We start from the raw sequence: 19,413 nt of genomic DNA, 5'->3' as shown, positions 1-19,413 counted from the left end.
TTGAGATTATGCTTTAGTAGTTTGAGTCATAAAACTAGAAGGGCTATTAGTTTTATTTTTTGCCTCTGGGTTTGTGCTGAGTCATTTTAACAAATTCACATCAATGTGGCATTCTTGACTTTTGGAAATCAATAGAATTATCATTGTGACTTATAATGTGATGTGCACAGAATGAATCAACTTACTAAAGGTGTATAAATTGTGTTTGTGTGTATATATAGTCTGCAGGAGCTGTTTGGTGAAGTACCTAGAAGAGAACAACACGTGTCCCACATGTCGGATTGTCATTCATCAGAGCCATCCACTGCAGTACATCGGGTAAGAGTTTACCACAGTAGACAAACCGGTCTCAATCAATGTAAGCCCCAGAGCTGCCCAGTAGGGGTCCATCAAGGCACACCGGTGAATAGTGTAGTGTTTGACAACTGGCTTCTGTGCATGTTAGTTGCATGTCGTGCAGCCACATGGGTATTTGAAGGCGACCTGGCTCCCTCCAGCAGTCTTTGTAGGAGGGTGAATTATTGATGTCCATTGTGGAGCGTTACTCTCCAGCACACGCATCCCAGAGAAAACATCTGCTGATGTGACCTGAAAGTTTTACGCACTTCTGGAACCGAATCGCTCCGCATGATGTCATTTTAAGGGCAGCAGCTGTGCTAAACCCTAGGCTGCTGGTTTACTACAAATCCACACCGTGAATCAGGGTAGAGCTGTCACATGGAAAAGTCATGATTACAACAGCAGGGTGTTTATTTATCACGACAGTGCAGAATTTTGCACCATTTGTTTTGGTTTGAGAGGAAGTGGCTGTGAACGAAAGTGACCTCTGGGAGCACTATGCATAAGCAATTGAAGCATGCGATGTAATTTTAATGAGGGCACATCATCGAAAAGGCACTTTGTGGACACATTCACAACATGTTTAATGTTTAAAAATAACACCAAGGCTGCATTTATTTGGTTAAAAATGCAGTAAAAACTTCTCAAAAAAAGTCTCACTGACTTTAGGGCTGCAAGATATATCGCATTCGATTTGTCATGCGCATCTCATCAGTAAAGCCGGTTCTGTGATTAGTAATAAATCTCCATCACCTGTTTTCAAATGGAGCGCCATTTAATACACAGAGCTGTAGTTCACTGACAAGCTACACAATATCACGTTCAATATCGCAGGCGATTCATTCATTTACTGATGAGATGCGCATTAAGGTTTTTGAGGAAAACATTCCAGGATTTTTCTCCATATAGTGGACTTCAGTGAACCCAACTGGTTGAAGGTCCAAATTTCAAGTTTCAATGCAGCTTCAAAGGGCTCTCTACACGCTCCCAGCCGAGAACTAAGACCCTAATCTAGTGAAACAATCAATCAAATAAAAAAATTATATGCTGTTTAATCACAAGTGCTCATATTGCACTAGCTCTGTGATGCGTGTATCATATATTACGTAATCACGTTGGAAAGGTCACAAGTGGTTAGTTCTTCGTTTGTGTACTTGGGTTCAAAAAAGCAGTGTTGGGTGAAAAACTCCATCTCAGTTTCTCCTCCAACTTCAAAATCATCCACTATTGTTTTTACCTTTTTTTGTAAAGCTGTTTTACTATCTTTGCATGTTCGCTTTGTAAACTCTGGATCGGTACTTCCGCCTACTTCATGCTTGACCTTTCCAACAAGACTACGTAATGCGTAAAGTCGAGCTAGTGCAAGATGAGCATTTGTGGCTAAAAAGTATATACATTTTAATTTTTTTTAGTAAAAGGACCGATCATTTCTCAAGATAAGACACTTATTCCTCGGCTGGGATCATGTAGAGCCATTTGCAGCTGCAATGAAACTGCAATTTGGACCTTTAGCCTGTCCACTATATGGAGAAAAATCCTGGAATGATTTCCTCAAAAATCTTAATTATCAGGATTTTTTTTTTTATTCTGCAAGTGAACTAATCCCTTAAGTCTCATGTGACTTGTAGCCCATGTCTGTTTAGCCCATGCAAGCTTTGAGGTCCTCTGTGTGCATGTGTACTCTTAAGAGTTGACCAAACAAGTCTGTTTCAACAGCAAAAGGCCTTCACCTTTTTATGCTGTAAGCAGAAACTGTTGCTGAGAGACACGCGCAGATGTGCTCAGTGTGTAAGTGTGTGTAAACTGTCGGGGTGTGTCGTCCATCTGCCCCCTGAGCTTCGGTGCCTCTGTGTCTGATGGATCTGCTGGTGCGCTGGGCCGGATGCCAGCTCTTTCATAATTGTCATTTAGCTGCATAGAAGCTTGCAGTTGCTTGCTGATGAGAAACAATTTCCAAACACATTAAATATTCACCACGGTCCCAGTGCTTCCTTCTGAATGGGGAGGAAAAGAGCCACCCCAGCCTTGCTGGTAGATGAAAGCCGTGTGGGATACGAGGAAGAGACAATATAAGAGTTCGGGGTCAGTTACATTACGTCGTACGCCATCAAACCAGCTCGCCTCCCTCTCCGCATGATTAATCTGACCTTAGTTTAACACACTGTTTGATCGTGAATGAAAACTGGATTTGTCTGTATTAACAGTGGCAGCTCAATGATCCTCAGCTCTCTCCTGCACTTGTACAAACATACACCCACACACAAACAAAACGGAGCTTTTGTTGATCAGCTAGCTAAATGCCAGTCACCCCCTCACCACCAGACCTTCCGGCCCCCTCTTTGGAAGCTTGGTGGTGGCTAATTGGACCTCTACCTTCCCTGCCAGGCTGCTGGGATTTGGGAACAGGTGGCAGCTCTGGCTGTGCACCAGGGACACAGGTGCTCCGCTGCCTCGCAATCCTGATCTCTTTCTGTCTCTCGTTCTCTCATCGTGCCCTCAGGGAGCAGATCAGCTAACAGCGAGCTAGACTCTGACACAGAATGTGGCCTGTATTCTCAAAGTGGCACGAGGGCACGTCTAAGATCAGTTTCCAACTGGTCTGAGTCATTATGTGCTATCAAGAGGAACCAACCTGTCACTAGGGCTCATACACTAAACTAGACCCAAAAATCTTGAGGAAAAAAAAATTGCTTATTTTTTGTTGCATTGTGACATTATTTTCATCACATCATTAATTAATTTGACTTTTAATTAGGACCCGAGCACCGATGGTGTGAGGAGCCTATTGGAATTGCTCTGTTTATTATTATTATTATTATTCTTCTCCAAAGTGAATCGCATTTTTGAGGGCCTAAACATGCTCCAAAACTCATGAAACTTTGCACACGGGTCAGAACTGGTGAAAATTTACATCTGATATGGGTTTCAGAAGTGGGTGTGGCAAAATGGCTCGATAGCGCCACTTATAATATTCCAAAAGAGTGCGCCTCGAGCTACGTTTTACGTACATGCACTAAAAACGGTACACGCGTGTAACACACCATTACCTACAAAACAGTCTCTTGGTACAAAATCCAAAACTCCTCCTACAGTTTTAATCGGATCATCTTCAAATTTGCTGAGTGTAATCATAAGGCCTTTGTGATGTTAAATTGCGAAGATTTCGAGTTTTCGTCAAGAGGCGTGTCCCTGGCGGCCTGACAAAGTTTGATGTTTCTCCATGAAACAGGAAGTTGCTGTAACTCATGCAAGCTATGTCCGATCTGCCCCAAATTTCACACGTTTGATAGGAGTTCAGTCCTGAACACATACCCATGCCCATATTCAGTTATAGTCATAGCGCCACCTGCTGGCAACAGGAAGTGACATGTTTAACACTGTTATGGACTCAGCAACATATTAAAAAGCGTCAACAAGTATTAAATAGGCTAGCAACATGCTAGAAATGTACTAAAACATGCTAGCAACACTTAGCTAAGTGCTAAAGCATGCTATTAATGCATGCTTGAAAAAGGAAGTTGCTGTAACTCAGGCATGCAGTGTCCAATCTGCTCCAAATTGAACTAGTTTGATGAGAGTCCTGTCCTGAGCACTTCTACATGCCAATATTCAGTTATAGTTATAGCACCACCTACTGTTAATAGGAAGTGCCATGTTTAACTCTCTGATGCACTATTAGCAACACAGTAAAATATGACATTGTGTGCTAAACATCCACGTGATGGTGGTGAGCCTGGGTGCGAGGGCCCTTTCATCGCTGCTTGCAGCTTTAATTATACTTGCTTCTCATCAAAGAATCCTGAAAAACTAAACTATTATTTGAAGCACAATTGATTTTAACATTGATAATAATAAGAAATCTTTTTTTGAGCACCAAATTAGCATATTAGAATGATTTCTGGAGGTTCATGTGACCCTCAAGACTGGAGTAATGATTGCTGAGATTTAGGATTTGACAAAACAGGAATAAATATTCTTAATTTTCATGAACACAATGCAGGCAAATTTCTTTAAAGGGATAGTTCATCCAAAAATGAAAAATCTGTCGTTAATTACTCACCCTTGTGTTGTTCCAAACCCGGAAGACCTTCGTTCATCTTCGGAACACAAATTAAGATAATTTTGATGTGTCAGTTCCCTTGCTGTCTATGCAGGGTCAGAAAGCTCTCAGATTTCATCAAAAATATCTTAATTTGTGTTCTGAAGATGAACGGAGGTCTTACGGGTTTGGAACGACATGAGGGTGAGTAATTAATGACATAATTTTCACTTTTGGGTAAACTATCACTTAAATGTTTTATGTGAATCTTCTTGACATGTTTCATCAGGTTTAAATGAGTTAAATGCCTGTAAAGTTTAAAATTTTTTCAGAGTTCATTTACAATGTTCCAGAAAGTATAAGCTACACAACAAGAGCTGTGAATCTCAAAGCGGGTGCTTGTTTTGGCTGTTGGCTGCTTGGAACCGGCACTTGTGGGTTTTGTGGCATGGTAACATATTCTCGGAGGCGGGCAGCCATACCAGAAGCACCACAAAGATGAACATGTCAACACACGCTTAATAGGTTTTACCTCCGAGCCCTGGGAACCGCCAGTCACAGGAGAATTAGAGACACAAGGAAGAACTGCACTATATGCTAATTAACAATCATAGTTATGAGGGAACATGTCTGCTGAATGCAAATGCGAATTGAAATTTTCTTGGTGTTAATTTTTGTGCATTTCTTTCTTGTCCTTCAGCTGTGTTTCTTGGTGTAATAATGCATATTGTTTGAATAAATTATATTCATTTCCATTTCTCCCTTTCCTTCAGCCATGACCGAACAATGCAAGATATTGTCTATAAGTTGGTGCCAGGACTGCAAGAAGGTTTGTCTCTTCTTTTTTTTTTTTTGGATGTTTTAGAAATACGATCCCTAAGAGCCATGTTAACTGGTAACAAAAATACACTCATTATCTGATTATATATTTCTTATGTAAAACATATTTTATAAAGCAGCTAATGATGTGTAAGATTTTAACAGTAAGGCTTTAATATTTCCTCTTTGCTTTCTTGTGTGCAGCGGAGATGAAGAAACAGAGAGAATTTTATCAGAAGTTAGGCATGGAGGTGCCTGGAGATATCAAAGGAGAGCTGTGTAACATGAAAACCCACCTGGAGTTGCAGCGCAATGGTACGTCCCAGCTCTCTTTAACTGCTGTAGGTGGTACAGTCCATCTACGATCACAGAGGAAGTGGGACAGTGTGCCTTTAAAGGTCTTTAAATCTTTCAAAAACATGTCTGTGTCACGTTTCACCCCCCCCCCCCCCCCCAAAAAAAAGTACAAAAGAAATTATAATTTGCATAAAGACAATAAAGCATATTGAAGGACCATTTAAATTTTTGCAGCGTGACACTTTTTTTATGGTAGTTAAGCATATTTCCCCATTGATTCTTCATTACTGTAATGCATACAGATTTACTTTTGGATGCTTTTTGTAATCTCAGTGGTTTTTCTCATTACTGAAATGGAGTATTTTTCCAGCATAAATTTATAGACAGTTATTATAACCCTAATATACAAGGCAATGTAAATAATGCACTACCATTCAAAAGTTTGGGGGTCAGTCATTCTTTTTTTAAAGAATATATATATGTATATATGTTAGGGCTGTGCAATTAAGGCTACGTCCACACGAAGACGGGTTTCTCTGTATCCAATCTTTTTTTTTGCCTCAAATTCCGTAAACACGGAGTCGTCTCAGGAAATATCTGCGTCCACACGGAATCACTGAAACCGACTGAAAACGATGTAGTACACATTGCAGACCAATATGTGGCGCTGTAATTCTGCCACAGAGATACACAAAAAAACAGAGAAGAAGACTTGGACCATGTGCGTAAACCTTGCGCGCTGAATATAAACTAACACACAAAGCAGAAAATTTTGCTTTAATAAAACTAATGAGCTCAGTAGGTTCTGCAGCACGAACACAGGCACGTAGTCTGACATTGTTGTTTTTGTTGTCGTATTATGTGACGTAGCGGTGTCCGATTAGGGGCGAGATGTGGGCTGATGACGTCATCGTTTCAGAAAATATACGGATTCGCCGTCCACACGAAAACATGAAACCGGCGTTTTCAAATTTATCCACCCTGGGACCCGGTTTCAAAAGTGATCGGTTTCACTCTTCGAAAACGCGGGTTTCGTGTGGACGAAACGCCTATACGGTAAAAAATGTATGCGTATACAGAGAAACCCGTCTTCGTGTGGACGGGGCCTAATTAAATTATCATGCGCATCTCGTCAGTAAAGCCGATTCAGTGATTGGCAGTAAATCGCCATCACCTGCTTTCAAATGGAGCAGGAATTACTACACAGAGCCGTAGTTCACCAACAAGATCGCCTTCGAAAATGAATACGAAATTGCCTAGCTTGTCAGTGAATTACGGTTCTTCCCGCTCCATTTGAAAGCAGGTGCTGGCGATTAATTACTAATCAAGAAACTGGTTTTACTGACTAGATGCGCATGATAATCGAATTCGATTAATTGCACAGCCCTAATATGTGTATATTTATGTATATATGTGTATATGTGTGTGTGTGTATATATATGTATACTTATACAGGTGCAGCAGGCGCAATGATATTACACAGCGCTTGAAAGTAATCCCCAGCTAGGTAACTAGTTATGATATATCATTGCGCCTACTACACTCATGGTACGGCAGCAAAGTTCCTTGATTATTACGCCGGAATGAGAGTATAGTTCCTAGCCATATCGGCCTAGAAAATTGCAACTTTACATTTTCCATCAGTTTTAGTACACAATGTAACTACAGAAAATTCAAGTTTTAAATAGGAAAAATATCAAACGAAACTCTTTGGTCATTTTTGAGCGAGATGCTAACGGTCTAATTAGATTCAATGATCTATGCTAAGCTACGCTAAAAGTGCTACCGCCAGAACCGGAGATCAACTGTTTAACTCTTGCGGAGTTTGAAAATGAGCCTATTTTCAAAAAAAAAAAGTGGAGTGTTCCTTTAACATTGATAATAAAAATAAATGTTTCTTGAGTGGCAAATCAACATATTGGAGAGATTTCTGAAAGATCACGTGACACTGAAGTAATGATACTGAAAATTCCACTTTGCATCACAGGAATAAATTACATTTTAAAATGTATTAAAATAGAAAACTTATATTTATATCAAATAAATATTTATATATTTATATCAAATAAATGGGAAGTGTAAGAGATTTTTTCAAAAACATTAAAAAGTCTTACTGACCCAAACCTTTGTTTTGTTTTTTTTACAGTGAAGAAAATTGGTGTAAAAACATGCTTTAATTTTCACATTACAGCTTAACTTTTGTTTGTGCAAAACACCATTTCTTATGTTGCCCAGTATTGTTCTTTTATTATATTAGTCTAAAGGAGCTGAAGAATGAGGAAAGAATGTTTGAAAGCCTCTAGACTCTAAACAAGCACATTATTTCAGTTTATTCGGTGGTAAGCAGGCCCTTACCTTTTGTTTGAGGAAACAGTAATCTAAACCCAAGCAGTAGCTTGCTCTTTTCTTCTTTCAGTACCGTGTTCAGTGATAAAGTCTGTGCAAATACTGGCCCTCAGGCAGGCTGAGTCAGCAGTTGTAATGGCTGGATTCATGCATTGTAGTAAATAAGGCTCAGACTTAAGTGGTCTCTTGTTCCACATTGGCTAGTTTAGCAGACCTGTTTTTTTCTGAATAATACTTCATTTGAAGTCTTCAGTCCTCAAGCACACCACAGAACCATCAAATTGAACCAAGAGGAGAAGCACGTGGGGAAATTAAGTAACTGACCGCATTACCTGCCCACAAATAAGCATAAAGCATGACAGCCTTTATTTATGAGTGTTATGAGCATTTAAAAATGCTTTTCTGGCCTGGTGTCACAGGTGTGCTTTTATAAGGGTGATTTTTAGAGAGGGCTGCTAGGAATCTGCTGTGGTAGGATACCTGATGGTGCTTCTCAAATCACAGTGGATATTAACCAGACTGTTGCTGAGCTTGAAAAAGAAGTCCCCCTTCCGGAAAGCATGGTAAAATTGCTACCTGAGCTTGTGCACCTCATCCACGGACAGCTTTATAGAGGCACCCCGTCTATTAAACACCCTAAGAAAACTTATTTCGCTGGAAGTCCTGCTTTTTCTCTCCTTCACAGTCTGCTTGCTGCAGATTAGCTCAGACTCCATGAACTTTTTCCCAGTCAGGGAGCATTTTAACTATCGGAAAGGATATTCGAGTGTCCTGGGAAGAAGCCATCTCTGTAGCAGTCAAGGCTTAAGAACGACTGAACCCAGACTGCATTTCGTCCAGATGCATGAAATCTCTTTTCCTTTCCCGTTACTGCGGTTGAGATTTCTGGTGATGCAATGTCAATGTCACAGTGATGTTTGACAGCCTCTCGTATAAAATCATGAGGGCGTGTGGACAGTCGTTGATTTGAAATGCAATAAAATAAGTCAAGCACACTTGACTGGACTGGCACATGTATCAAATTCCCTCCTTCGTTGACCAGTTTTGGTGATATTTCATGAATTGTTTTTTAAGGTGGAGGATATTCGTAGTTAAATGCAGCTTAAACTATATTGACAGCGTCTGTAGCCGGTTGTCAACAGCCACAGAAAAAAAAAATGTCAGTAAGATGTTATTTTTAAATAATTTAGAAAAATGTCTCATGCTCAACAAGGCTGCATTTTTTTTGGTTAAAAAGCTCTAGAAAAAACTGTAATATTGTGAAATGTATTCTTGTAAGTTAAAATAACTAATTTGTTTTAATACATTTTAAAATGTAATTTATTCCTGTGATGCAAAACTGAATTTTCTGCATGATTAATAGTCTTTGTCACATGATCCTTCAGAAATCATTCTAATATGCTGATTTGGTGCTCAAGAAACATTTTTATTATAATCGATGTTGAAGCAGTTGTGCTGCTTAATACATTTGTGGAAACCTTAATAAAAAAATTTCAGGATTCTTTGAGTGGAAAGTTCAAAAGAACAGTATTTGCTTGAAATATAAATCGTTTGTAACATCATAAAATTCTTTACTGTCACTTTTAATTAATGCATTTTGCTGAATAAAAGTATTGATTTTATTTTAGAAATGTTAAAGAAATCTTATTGACCCCAAACTTTTGAATGGTAGATTAGGTTACATTGGATCCCTCTCATCAATATTAATAAAGGAGAGTATTTTTAGGCTTCCATAAAACTGTAATGAGATGCAGCCCTAGTTTCTGACCTGATCAGTGGGTAGCTGTCTGCCTGTCTGAGGTGTGAAGCATTCTTTTGGAAGGTTGAATCACAAATTAATCTGTTTCCATTGATGAAGTGTAGACTTGTTTTGGAGACTGGCAAATGCGTGGGGGAGCAGGTTGAGATAATTGCTTTTTTTGTGTGTTTGATTAATGTTTCTTCACTGTGCAATGAAGAAACTCTTCCCAGAGTCACAAACTTGTACTCCATATAATTTCAGCTCTGAGAAGCAACGAATTAAGAGTTCTTGGAATCTTAATACGAATTATGATTAAACATTGATTGTTTTATAATGCGAAGATGATGTTTGGAAAGATAAATGCATGTGCTATAGTATTTTAAAAGCAGAATTGTGGACAGATGGATGTGCACAAAAAGGGGGTTCTTATGGTTGTCTAGGGACTGCCTTGCAAATTTTTTTTTTTCTTTTTACAATTTACCTCACCAGGTGATCTGAAATCAGAAGATGCAGCTAATAAGGAAGCAGGAGACGAGAAAGCAGAGGAGGACAATGACTACCATCGCAGTGACGAGCAGGTAGGTTTCCCCATACCCATCTGACCTCACTAATGTCCCACAAGGGAGCCTCACATTCTGTTAGCATGTCGTAGTTTGTAAGAATGCATAAGGACTATGTTTGGAATATCATACTACTGTACTAGTCTATTTCTGCAGTGTACAGTACTTTGGAATGCACAGGCGACACACATTTCCCAGTCTACAAGAGCAGACCCAGCATAGAATAGCAAATCCCATAATGCAGTGTGCTCAACATGACCAGTTTCCATTTTTTAGAGTGATGAATGAACCAATTATATCAACTTTGAACTTTTTTCATTTAAGTAATTTTTTGCACAAAATTATTACAAAAATGTTTTTTTGAAAAGTCGCTTATGTTCACCAAGGCTGAAAAAAAGCAGTAATATTGTGAAATATGTTTTACAAGCTATAGATGTATTAATAGATTAATTAATATAATATATTTTTAATATTTAATATTTATATTTTTGATGTACATTTTGAATTATTAAATTAAACATGCACATAATGAGGTCAAGTGTAGCATAATACCGTTTACTATTAAACTGCAGTAGTCGGTGCAGTATTCTAGTATTTTTTACATTTACATTTGCATTTATTCATTTAGCTGACGCTTTTATCCAAAGCGACTTACAATTGCTATATATGTCAGAGGTCGCACGCCTCTGGAGCAACTAGGGGTTAAGTGTCTTGCTCAGGGACACATTGGTGTCTCACAGTGGATTCGAACCCGGGTCTCTCACACCAAAGGCATGTGTCTTATCCACTGCGCCATCACCACCACCCAATAGTATTCCATTTAAAAATGTCAATATGTCAAATGCTCTGCCCCCTTCCTGTCTGTAATATCCAGTCTGCCATTTCAGTGTTTTAGAGGGTTGGTAGTTTCATTAAAGTCTCTTATATTTAGTAGAGTTTGTATTCCTGCTCTCCTCTGAGCTTCTTAATAAAGTAATAACAGAAGGTTGTGCGGCTGCTGTCTACTCACTGCTTCTGAATTAGGAATACAGATTATCTTCCTTATATAGATTCTGATGCCAAGTGGAGTGTAGGGTCTGTTATGCTGCATATACCATCTTGGATACATTTGCGTGGTTGGCAATATTAAAATATATAATTTTTTTTTTGATTGCATTTCCAGCAAAAGCAACTCATAAAATAACTCCTGCTGTGATATAAGATTTCCTAGTGGAGTGTGTGTGCATGTGTGAGCGAGATTTATAGAGCAGAAAACACAAAGAAGAACAAGGCATGGAGATGGTGTGGTGTAAATGGCTTAAGTATGGGTGTGTGTTCTTGTTTGTTGGAGGAAGAGATCGATGAAGATTTCAGAGATACTGATGCCCTGTGGTCATGAGTTTTCTTGCAAAAGAGCGAGGACCGATTGTCTGTTCATACGGCCTGCTGTAGTAAAGCTGAGACAGGCACTTTGGCCTTATATATAATGTAAAAAGTCAATGAAAATTTCAGCAATGCTCGTTTAGCTACACTCGGATGGCTGTGGAACACTTCTGTGTCTGTTGGTCAGACCCGTTCGGCGTGATCTTGTGAGGAGAAATGGGGCCAAAAAGAACCAGGCTGTGCCAAAAGTGGGAAATGCAAATGAATTAAATGGATTTATTACCTGTGGGATTTACTGATATTAATTTACTACCATTTGTGCAGAAAATGTAACTGCACTGCTAATAAACCAACTTGCTGGGTAAATTTTACTCTGCATCTGGTTTAAATGAAAGAGTAAAATTGTCCATTAAATTTTTAATTGTTTTTTTCCCTCCATTTAATTAATTATAAGCATATTAATTTATCTTGCTTCATCCACCGCTTTGAATTGAAGTACATTATAGGATTGCCTTTAATATTGGGAATTCTTCAAACTGAATCTTTTGAGCAGTATATTTTTAACAATAACAGTGCTTATTTTGGTCATCTTCACACGATGGATGTTGTTAATTCTGACTTGTCCAAAAGAGTCAGTTTAGTGAGTCTCTAAGTTTACTTCAGAAGCACTGGGACCGATTCAGTCCAATCTGTGAAAGAATCATTCAGACCAAACGATTCACAGTAAAGATTTATTTAAAAATTGTTAATTTTTTTACAATGCATTACATTTATCAGAAATCAATTTGTTTATAAAAACTGGGTCTAAACTGGGTCAAGCAGTTTGTTTTAAAGAAAATCAAAATCAAAAATGGGATTACTTTTGGTCCTCACATAATCGTCACCACATGTTGCATGTTGTTAATCAAAATCGCTGCAAGTCTGACGTATCTGAAAGAGTTCTGTGAGTCTCTGAAGGACCACTAGGAAGAAATCAGTCCAGTTTGTGTAATTCAGACCACAGGAATCACTGAAAAGATATGACTCATAAGAAGGATTCGTTCATTGAAGATCACCAGTTGCCTGTAAAATAGATTATAAAGAGCCAATTTAATTCTAAGTTAGAGAGAGTGTAGAGAATGGACATTTGAAAATGAAATGGACTGATTTTGGTGCAAGAAACCTTGATTAGTTCTGAGGGAAAAATAAAATACTGCGAGTGTAGAATACAGCCCTTTTAAAATTACTTCTTAAAATGTGCTTATAATAGCATGGCGAGTGCATGATAGATATCAACCTGTGGCGATTCCCTACACAAACCAGAATATCTACCCTTGAAGAATTAGATTTTAAATCACAATAATCAACAGCTCATGAGGAAGGAAGGATATTCGGTGGTGGCTGTGGCAAATAAAAGGCCTCTTATGTGGTTGTTCTGGGGTCTGGAGGTTTAATTGGTTGAGTGAGTTCACCATTAGTCATCTGTGTGTTTGCGGTGAGCATAGAAGCCCCGGCAGTGCAGTAATGACCCAGTAATCACCCCCACACATACACACGCCCGCAGCTAATGGCGAAGTTCTTTCCTTGTGTTTAATAGTACGCCCATGTTTGTATTACATCTCACCACCACCTGCCTATAACCAAGCAAATCTCCGATTTACAGCACACTGTTCCTGTAAAGAATGTGGTTGTACGTGGCCCTCAGAAACCCTCAGTTTTCTCCCAGCACCGTTTTTAGCATTTAGCCTCCAGGTACAGCTGCCCCTCCTCATCCTTCTCCATTACTGTCTGTTCTTGGTGAGGCCTGGTCCAAATGGGTCGCTGTGCCACTCTACACCGCTCAGTCACTTATCGGCAGAAGGACAGAGGGACTGGGAGAGAGAGAGGTATGAAATCGTTAATGCGTCTTGACTCTCTGAAGCCCTCACTCTGCCACTGCACCTGCCGGGCAGCCCAAGGCGACCGCAGTCGACTGGCAACTCAACCCTCAGCTCAGTTTTGAAAGATGGCGTAGCTCTCGCTGGCATCTGCTGCTTTGTTGTGGAAATTGTGTTTGTGGCGTCGGTATTTGTGTGTGTGGCCATGCATTTTTTTTTATTAGAATTATGTTGCTTAACTTTGATTATTGGCTTGATGACCTGCCTGTGTTTATGCCTAGGTTTGTGATGACATTCATTTAGCAAATGATTTTAACATGAGCAATACATCTTAAGGAAAAAGTATAATGTGCTTCCTTGACAGCCAGGACCTAAATTTAACACTTGTAAATCACAAAACTCATATTTTTTTTTTTTTTACTTTTTTTAGAAACTCTATTGCAAACATAATTAACAGTTTAAATCAAATTATAGTAATGATATACAGCAGTATGTTAGTTTTTGAAAGACATTTCTTAAGCTCAACAAGGCTCCATTTATTTGATCAAAAATACAGTAATACTGTGAAATACTATTAGAATGTACAGTAATGGTTTTCTATTTATGGTGGCAAAGCTGAATTTTCAGCATGATTACTCTAGTTTTCAGGGTCACATAATCCTTCAGAATCATTCTAATATACTGATTTGCTGATTAAGAAATATTTCTTAATGTTATCAATGTTAAAAACTGTTGTGCTGCTTAATATTTTGTAACAAAAAAAGTTATACTTTTTTTTTTAACCCCCCCAAGAATCTTTGAATATAAAGCTCAAAAGAACAGCATTTATTTAAAGTTGATTTTTTTTTTTTGTCATCTTAAAAATGTCTTTACTAACAATTTTGTTCAGTTTCCTTGCCGAATAAAAGTATCCACATCTCATTCTAACCCCAAACTTTTGAATGGTCTGTTAAGTGATTCAAATTAAATATGTACAAAATGTCTGCTGCTAAAATCTGTTGTTGCTCACATTTTCTCTCAGCATCATTTATCTGGGATGCCGCATTCTTCAAGAATGCTTAGTTTGCTCTCTGTTGAATTCCATGTATAGAATATTCCTCACAATAACCCACCAAACTAAAACATTGTCTTCACGTTGTTGCGACAGGCGCCGTCAGAGACTGAGAATGACTCATCTTGCATATGATGTTGTGACTAATGCAATGACCTGCGCTGTTCTCACAAATATGCTAGGAAAGTGATAGGGATAAAACATCTATTTTTGAATAAAGCAAAATTTAAACTGTTCAAATTTACAGGGTTCCTATGAGGTTCGAGCGATTCAGTTAATTTTACAAGATTAGCTCATTTGGAATACCCTGCCATGTCATCAAACACTTGTATATGATGACAACACATATTTGTGTACATAAATAAATATAGTAAAAATTTAAATGCCAATCTTTTCATTTGTATTGAAAATGAATTGCCTCAGTAAGAGTTTCTAGGCGATGTGAGTGACAGCGATCATTGGTGATGCGAAGTTTCAAGTCTAACAAAGCAACAAGAAGATTGTGAGAGCCTTGAATAGAGATTGAAAGATCCTTCTACCAGGGTGTAGAACCTGAAATATCATGTTTTTACATGTGTAAATATTTTGTGAGGCTCTACATGGTATCTGATGTTTAGTCTGCGCCTAAAAGCTAATTGTTGAATTTTCTTGTTCACACAATGTAGTTATGCAAGTCACAGTCTCTCTTGCTTTTGTCTGTTCAGGTGAGTATCTGTCTGGAGTGTAACAGCAGTAAGCTCAGAGGACTTAAGCGGAAGTGGATTCGTTGTTCGGCTCAGGCGACCGTTCTCCACCTCAAGAAGTTCATCGCGAAGAAGCTAAACCTGACATCTTTCAATGAGGTATGTGATCCGCAAGACCTGAAGCTCCCTCATGCTAGGAGCGAAGTTCAGAACCAAACCCATTATCTTCCTTTTCCCTCGGTTGAAGTTAACTCGTTAGAGACCTTTGCCACCATGCTGGCCGGCATCGGCGTTCCCTTCATGACAATGACTCTTGCGTGAGTCACCACGCGCATTTCAAAGCTCCTCCGTGCTGTCACGATTCCCATAAAGCTTTCAGCGTGCCTCATATTTTCAGAGACAAATAATAGCCTGTAATATCATTTGCTCTCTGTCATGTATCTCACAGCCTGCCAACATCTCATAGTACAATTTAACACAAAACCTGACTAATTATTGCTGCTCCATCACCCTTTTTTCCCTCCTTTGTGTTAGAAATGCGTGGGCTATTCCACCGCACACATCCGTCAAAAACTTTCCCCCCGCAATAATACTGTCAGATGCCTGTTGTTCTCGGCCAGTATCGAGAGTTATAGCTGCCAGCAGCACAATACCACTTCGAGCCAGAAAAAAAAAACTAATACGACTCCGAAATGGCAGCGGTTTGTGTAGCGGCTCTGCTTTGAAGTGTAGGAGAAAAGCAAAATCTTTGAAGAACTAAATCCTAATAAGCATCAAAAGTTTAATTGATTCACTGTCAGATGTGTCTGTCTCTGAACATCCCTGGCTTGCATCCTAGATGACTTTAAATGCTGAATAGTGCCGAGAGCTCATGGCCTCCAGCAGGTGTTGCTGTGGTCGTGCTGCTCTAGTTCGACTCACAGCGAGCCAAAACACACAGACACCGGCACTGGTGTTTCACTGCGCGCTATTCCAGAGAGAGCGGCATTCCTTATACTGTGATGCACATAATCCTTTGGGCGGTTATGGCTGCTCTTGTGCATTAAAGGTTTTGTGTCTTTTGTTTTGGCTTGAATAATAGGTGGAACTGAATGTTGTGAGTGTACAAGGACTGCCACTTTTCTGTAAAGCACCATAAAATCCCACCTGTCCTCAGAGACATTCGTACACTATTGATTATGCGGTCCTCTGGAAAACTATATTCTGATTGGTCAGTTGCAGCGTTCTCTGGACATATTTTTGTATAATGGCTAATAAACTGTACATTTGAGCAATGTTAATAAAATTTTTTTGTTGTAATTTTTTAATTAAAAAATCACTCATATGAGTAATAAATAATGCGTATAGAGAGAGAAAGCGATTATTTGTTTGTTTGGTGACTGGCCATGTAATATGTTAGAATATCTGTGCAAAACTCAGCTAGACTGTGGGGTGTAAGATCTCGAGATGCATTTTTTATGTTTTTAACTTGACGCATCATCTGAAAAACTTCATGAAAATGTTAACTTGAGTCCGACAGTATTTGCCTAAGTGTTAACTTGAGGCAGTGAATTCAATTTGATTGCTGTGATGTTGTGCTAAAGTTGTAAGCATGCTGAAACCTTTTCCATGAAGTCTGAGGTTGCTAAAAATGTTAAAACTTAAAAATAACCAAGAAAAACTCATTAGGAATCATTCAAGATGGCTAACTGGTCATCGAGCAGCAGACTATTTGACCATCCTGACCCATCCCTAAAAAGGGTCCCATTCAGTTTATTGTGCAATAATGAGCAGCTTGACTGATTTAAAGGTGCTGTATGTAATTTTTTGACTGCATTAAAGCATAAAACTACCATAATGTGTTTGCAGATATTTAATAAACATGCTAAGTTCACATATTTGTTTCTCCGTAAAACAACATTAGAGCCAGTTATTCTGCTTTGAAATGTGTGCTCCTTGTCGGAATGTTTTGTTTTGGTCTGTGTGACTATAATATTGCGACAGTGTTGCCAGTTTGTGGAAAATGCAGTGTATCGTAGCCATTAAAGCCAGCAAACGAACTGGGTCAAAGATCGCAGATTGTACCCGAACTGAAAAACCTCAGCATCTATCGAAAAAGAGGAATATAAAACATTGATAAAACAACTCATCACCTTATACTGTAAGGCTCATTGGTTAACGTTGACTTGTTTCTTGTTGCATCTTGCAACCCGTGTGAGCTTCGAGTCTAAAGAAGAGGGTGCGGTAGAAACAACACTCCAGTATTTTGAATTTGGACTGCAGTACCCATTTCAACTGCTAGCTGTCATTATTACATACTGCACCTTTAATGGTATGGCATGATTACGGAAAGAATAGTTTTGTGTGGTCTTTTCTCGTATACCGTGTTTTTGGGGCTTTTTTGCTATATTTGTGTGCTTATTTTCAGCTGGACATCTTATGCAATGAAGAAATCTTGGGCAAGGACCATACTTTGAAATTTGTTGTGGTAACAAGATGGAGATTTAAGGTAATTAAAGATAAATTTGTGCGAGTGTATGTTTGTCATAGATTAGCTTGGGTTTATTATTCCCGTTTGCCATCCTGATGTACATGTCAATTTCTATGCATTCATGGATAATTTGCATGCATGCATAATTAAACACAGTATGTGAAGATATGAAATTGTCCTTGTGTTGTCTTCACCAGTATTATATATTCATCTCTTCCTTCATAAGTTATGTTCAGTCATTTTGAAATTGACATTTTGATGCAGAGATGCTTTTTTTTTTTTTTTAAGGTTGCATATCTAATTCTGCTTCCCTGAAATGCCATTGCAAAAACAATAGATGCACTTGACTTTCTGTGCCTTTGTTTCCAGTCTAGTGGCTCTATGACTTTGTCACACGAATGCTTGTGTGTTTTGTGTGCGTTACAGAAATCCCCCCTCCTCCTTCATTACAGACCCAAAATGGATCTGCTGTAGTTGGACAAAAACGCTTGGTTGTTTTGGCCCAGTGGCTGAGGACTGTGCTACATGCTATATATGCAGAGACCATCAACGCCCACACCAAACAAACACCCGTCAACACCGATACAAGCCAGCAAACAACAAAACCAGCACAGCCACTGCGACACTGGCGACTTTTGGGAACAACCGCTTTTCTCTGTTTGTTCGTCCGTTATATGTCCTACATATGTGAAAAATTGAGATAAAACATATATTTATACTTTTGTATAGATGAGAGAAGTGGAACCAACACCCTATTGGTGCGCTGTTTACACTATTAAAACAAAAAAAGACAAAAAAAAAAAAAAGGTCATGAGAAAAGGTTTAACTTTTTTTTGTACCATTGGACTTTGTTCCCACTTCAATTATGGGCAAAAAGATGGTGCTCGGTGTCTGCCGTCTTCTGTGGAAGTGTCCAATTTTACACTGCTAACCAGAAGAGAGGAGGCGTTTCAAACTGACTGCTCTCTCTCAGGTCTTACCCAACACTTCTCGGGAGCGCAGAGCTTTTCAAAGCTTATATAAAGCAGTTTATATGAGTGTATTATTTCAGAGCGGTTTGTTTCTTTACTTTTCGACGTCGCTATGAGTGAAATTGTGAATAGGCAAATTTATGTGTAGTATTTATGTTCTATTTACCAATATTGTATATAAAAGTTGTTGGTGGAGAGAAGGGATGAAAGATGTAATGAAAGTGTGTGTGAAAGACTAAAAGGCTAGAAAAATAGAGTGGTTTAGAGTGGTTTTCCAAAAGTGCTATATTTTGGCCCAGTGTTTATGTGGCTACATGGAAAAAGACATAAGTATTTAGCTAAATTCATGGCAGATTCCAAATTGGGTGAATCTCACTAAATATTTTCACCCCAAAATCAAAAGAGAAAAAAAAGAAATTGTATTTTGCCTAAAGGAAATTAAGCTTGGTTTTGGGACCATTAAGATTTGTTTTTGCCATTTATTTTTAGTACAGTTACTCAAATCCCCTGCCCGAATTCAGATATTATCATAATGCATCTGTATATGTTTTGTTTTTGTGATTTTCATTTGTATCAATACAGATTTGCATTACTGTAATACAGTAAAAAGTGTAATACAGTAACAGTGTATTACAGTAACAAAAATCCAATTTTTATCTTTATTTACAGCACACGTTAAAGTCAGTACAGTGTATACATCTGTGATTATAAATACAATTTTAAAATCACTTTTTTTTTTGTATTTGCATTGCGCTAATGATCAGTTTTGTAGAATGTTATTTATTAAGAAGATAATGTCACAATGCAAAAAAGTCTTAATGGTCATAAAAACAATCTACATTTTCTTAAATATAATTTAATAAATCAATAATAATAATA

General features: G+C 38.4%; 1 protein-coding gene across 2 annotated transcripts in view; it reads left to right on the top strand.

The window, feature by feature from the left end:
• The window catches only part of LOC306853371 (polycomb group RING finger protein 3), a 32,268-nt gene extending 13,304 nt beyond the window's left edge, over positions 1 to 18,964 (top strand). For both annotated transcript variants that reach the window (XM_079390724.1, XM_079390725.1), the window contains exons 4-10: positions 222 to 318; positions 5,152 to 5,207; positions 5,402 to 5,512; positions 10,071 to 10,159; positions 15,115 to 15,252; positions 17,501 to 17,581; positions 17,990 to 18,964. In XM_079390724.1, coding sequence (XP_079246850.1) covers positions 222 to 318; positions 5,152 to 5,207; positions 5,402 to 5,512; positions 10,071 to 10,159; positions 15,115 to 15,252; positions 17,501 to 17,581; positions 17,990 to 18,037 — 620 coding nt within the window. In that variant the 3' untranslated portion in view covers positions 18,038 to 18,964. The remainder of the gene's footprint in view (positions 1 to 221; positions 319 to 5,151; positions 5,208 to 5,401; positions 5,513 to 10,070; positions 10,160 to 15,114; positions 15,253 to 17,500; positions 17,582 to 17,989) is intronic.
• Positions 18,965 to 19,413: the final 449 nt, after the last annotated feature.

The sequence above is a fragment of the Barbus barbus genome, assembly GCF_936440315.1.
Source record: "Barbus barbus genome assembly, chromosome: 33".
Lineage (NCBI taxonomy): Eukaryota > Metazoa > Chordata > Actinopteri > Cypriniformes > Cyprinidae > Barbus > Barbus barbus.
The sequence above is the reverse complement of the archived record's forward strand: the minus strand, read 5'-3'. Positions and strand labels throughout refer to the sequence as shown.